This window comes from Callorhinchus milii, unplaced genomic scaffold (genome assembly GCF_018977255.1).
Source record: "Callorhinchus milii isolate IMCB2004 unplaced genomic scaffold, IMCB_Cmil_1.0 Scaffold6, whole genome shotgun sequence".
NCBI lineage: Eukaryota > Metazoa > Chordata > Chondrichthyes > Chimaeriformes > Callorhinchidae > Callorhinchus > Callorhinchus milii.
The window spans coordinates 19,649,380-19,651,051 of NW_024704747.1; the positions used below are offsets into that span (position 1 = coordinate 19,649,380).

The window sequence follows — 1,672 nt, forward strand, 5'->3', positions numbered from 1 at the left end:
TTAGCAGGAATCCCTCATGCGTCTGAAAGATCCAATAGTTGAGCTGGAAGCGCCCCAGTCGCTGAATCGCCTGTACTCTCCGGGTCTCACGAAGTACTGGCGGCCTCTGTAGTTGGGCTGATCATACATGGTCCAGTAGCCGTCCATCACGTTGCAGGAGTGGATGTCACGGTAGCGGAAACGGTCATAGACGGATGGGCAGTCATCCATGAATTCCATCATCTGTCCTCCAAAGTCAGGTCTCTCGTACACCCTCATTTTGTAGGAGCCACCTCTGTGCTGGAGTACCGAAACAGAATATTTGTGATGAGGCAACGAACATATCCACATTAATATCAAGTATTGTGTTTTATCGTGTACTGAGCAGTAGAGCCATAGGACAAGGCCTGCGTCCGAAGTGGGGTAAATTCAGAAAACATATCTGTGAAAACACTACTTCAGTGAGTGAGTCGTAAGCCTATGGAACAGGCTCTCTAGGGAGATGGTGGAAGCAGAAAGTGTTGTTTTTTCAAGAACAAATTAGGTAGATTTCTGCTAGAAAACAATCTCGCGATAAAGAATATAGTTTGGGACACGACATGTCAAGCTAGTGCCATGATGGATGAGGGCATACTGGATGAACCTTTCGCCTAGCTTATTCTTATGTTCTTGGGTAGACTGTGCAACAATTAAATCCTATTAATTCATTTTTGAGGTGAAAGGTGAATTAGACATCATAGTCAATTGCGAATAATAAGATAAAAGGGGAATCAGGTGAATTATTTACATTAAAGGCAAGAGCTGATTTATAATGAATTAGTGGCACACAACGTCTCCAAGTTATGTGTGCAACTAATTCAAGGTTATTAATAACATTAAAACTGTGACTTACATATGGGTAGGTACGGCATGATCTGATGTTGTCATTATAGCCCATCCAGCGCTGGTAGTCAGGATACTCTCCCCTGGTCAGAACGTACTGGTATCCCATGTAATTGGGTCTCTCGTACAGAACCCAGTAGTCACTGTCAACACGGATGGAGTTGCAGCGGCTGAAGTAAGACTGCAGGTCGGCACAGTCAGTGCCGCACTCATAGTGCCGTCCCTGGAAGTTCCTGTCCTCGTAAAAGATGATCTGAAAAAAGACACAAGTTCAGTCAGTAATTTATCACATTCAGAGATCTGTGCTGTGAACTGTAAATACAACGTGAGAAATAAAAGTTGGCCTTACCTTTCCCATTTTGAGCTCACAGTTAACTCAGCAACTGAGTGGATGTGCCATTGCTTCCCACAGCCTGGTATTTATACACTGGACAGAGAGGACACTCTGAGGAATACTTTTGTTATTATAATGACTCGGGTCTGATCATCAGCAAAAAAAGTTACAAAACAATCCCCCTGCCTATTGCAGAGAAACACCTATATTCACATCTACAGCCTGATCATCCATCCTTTTCATTTTGCTTTCACATCATTTACATTGTTCTGTGACAACAAAAATTCAAATGTTAAATTCAAATTCTATTGAGTTTGCTGTTTCTGTGAAATGTTTAATGGTATTTAAACAAAATAATCTTTATAAAATGCAATCAGCAAATTGTATGTTTTTGTGAAATTATTTTAAACATTTACCCAACACGTGGAATATTAGAATTAGATATTTGATGTGCTGTGTGGTTTGTGACCACTCTAA

General features: G+C 41.3%; 1 protein-coding gene across 2 annotated transcripts; it reads right to left on the reverse strand.

Annotated features, from left to right (window-relative positions):
• On the reverse strand, positions 1-1,270 carry LOC103182958 (gamma-crystallin S-1-like). 2 transcript variants are annotated; one of them, XM_007900158.2, is made up of 3 exons: positions 1,211-1,270; positions 872-1,114; positions 1-279 (listed from the first exon to the last, which is right to left on the reverse strand). In XM_007900158.2, exons 1-3 carry the CDS (start codon positions 1,217-1,219, stop codon positions 1-3), a joined length of 531 nt encoding a protein of 176 aa, XP_007898349.1. In that variant the 5' UTR covers positions 1,220-1,270. The 2 variants fall into 2 exon arrangements, with proteins under 2 accessions (XP_007898349.1, XP_042192223.1); XM_042336289.1 differs by having other exon boundaries at positions 1-272; positions 868-1,114.
• Between the last annotated feature and the right edge of the window lie 402 nt (positions 1,271-1,672).

Bases quoted from the DNA above. Each gene is read 5' to 3' on its own strand.
- LOC103182958 (XM_007900158.2), bottom strand. The intron at 280-871 runs GTAAGTCACAGT...TCGGTACTCCAG, and splicing joins CATGCCGTACCTACCCATAT to CACAGAGGTGGCTCCTACAA.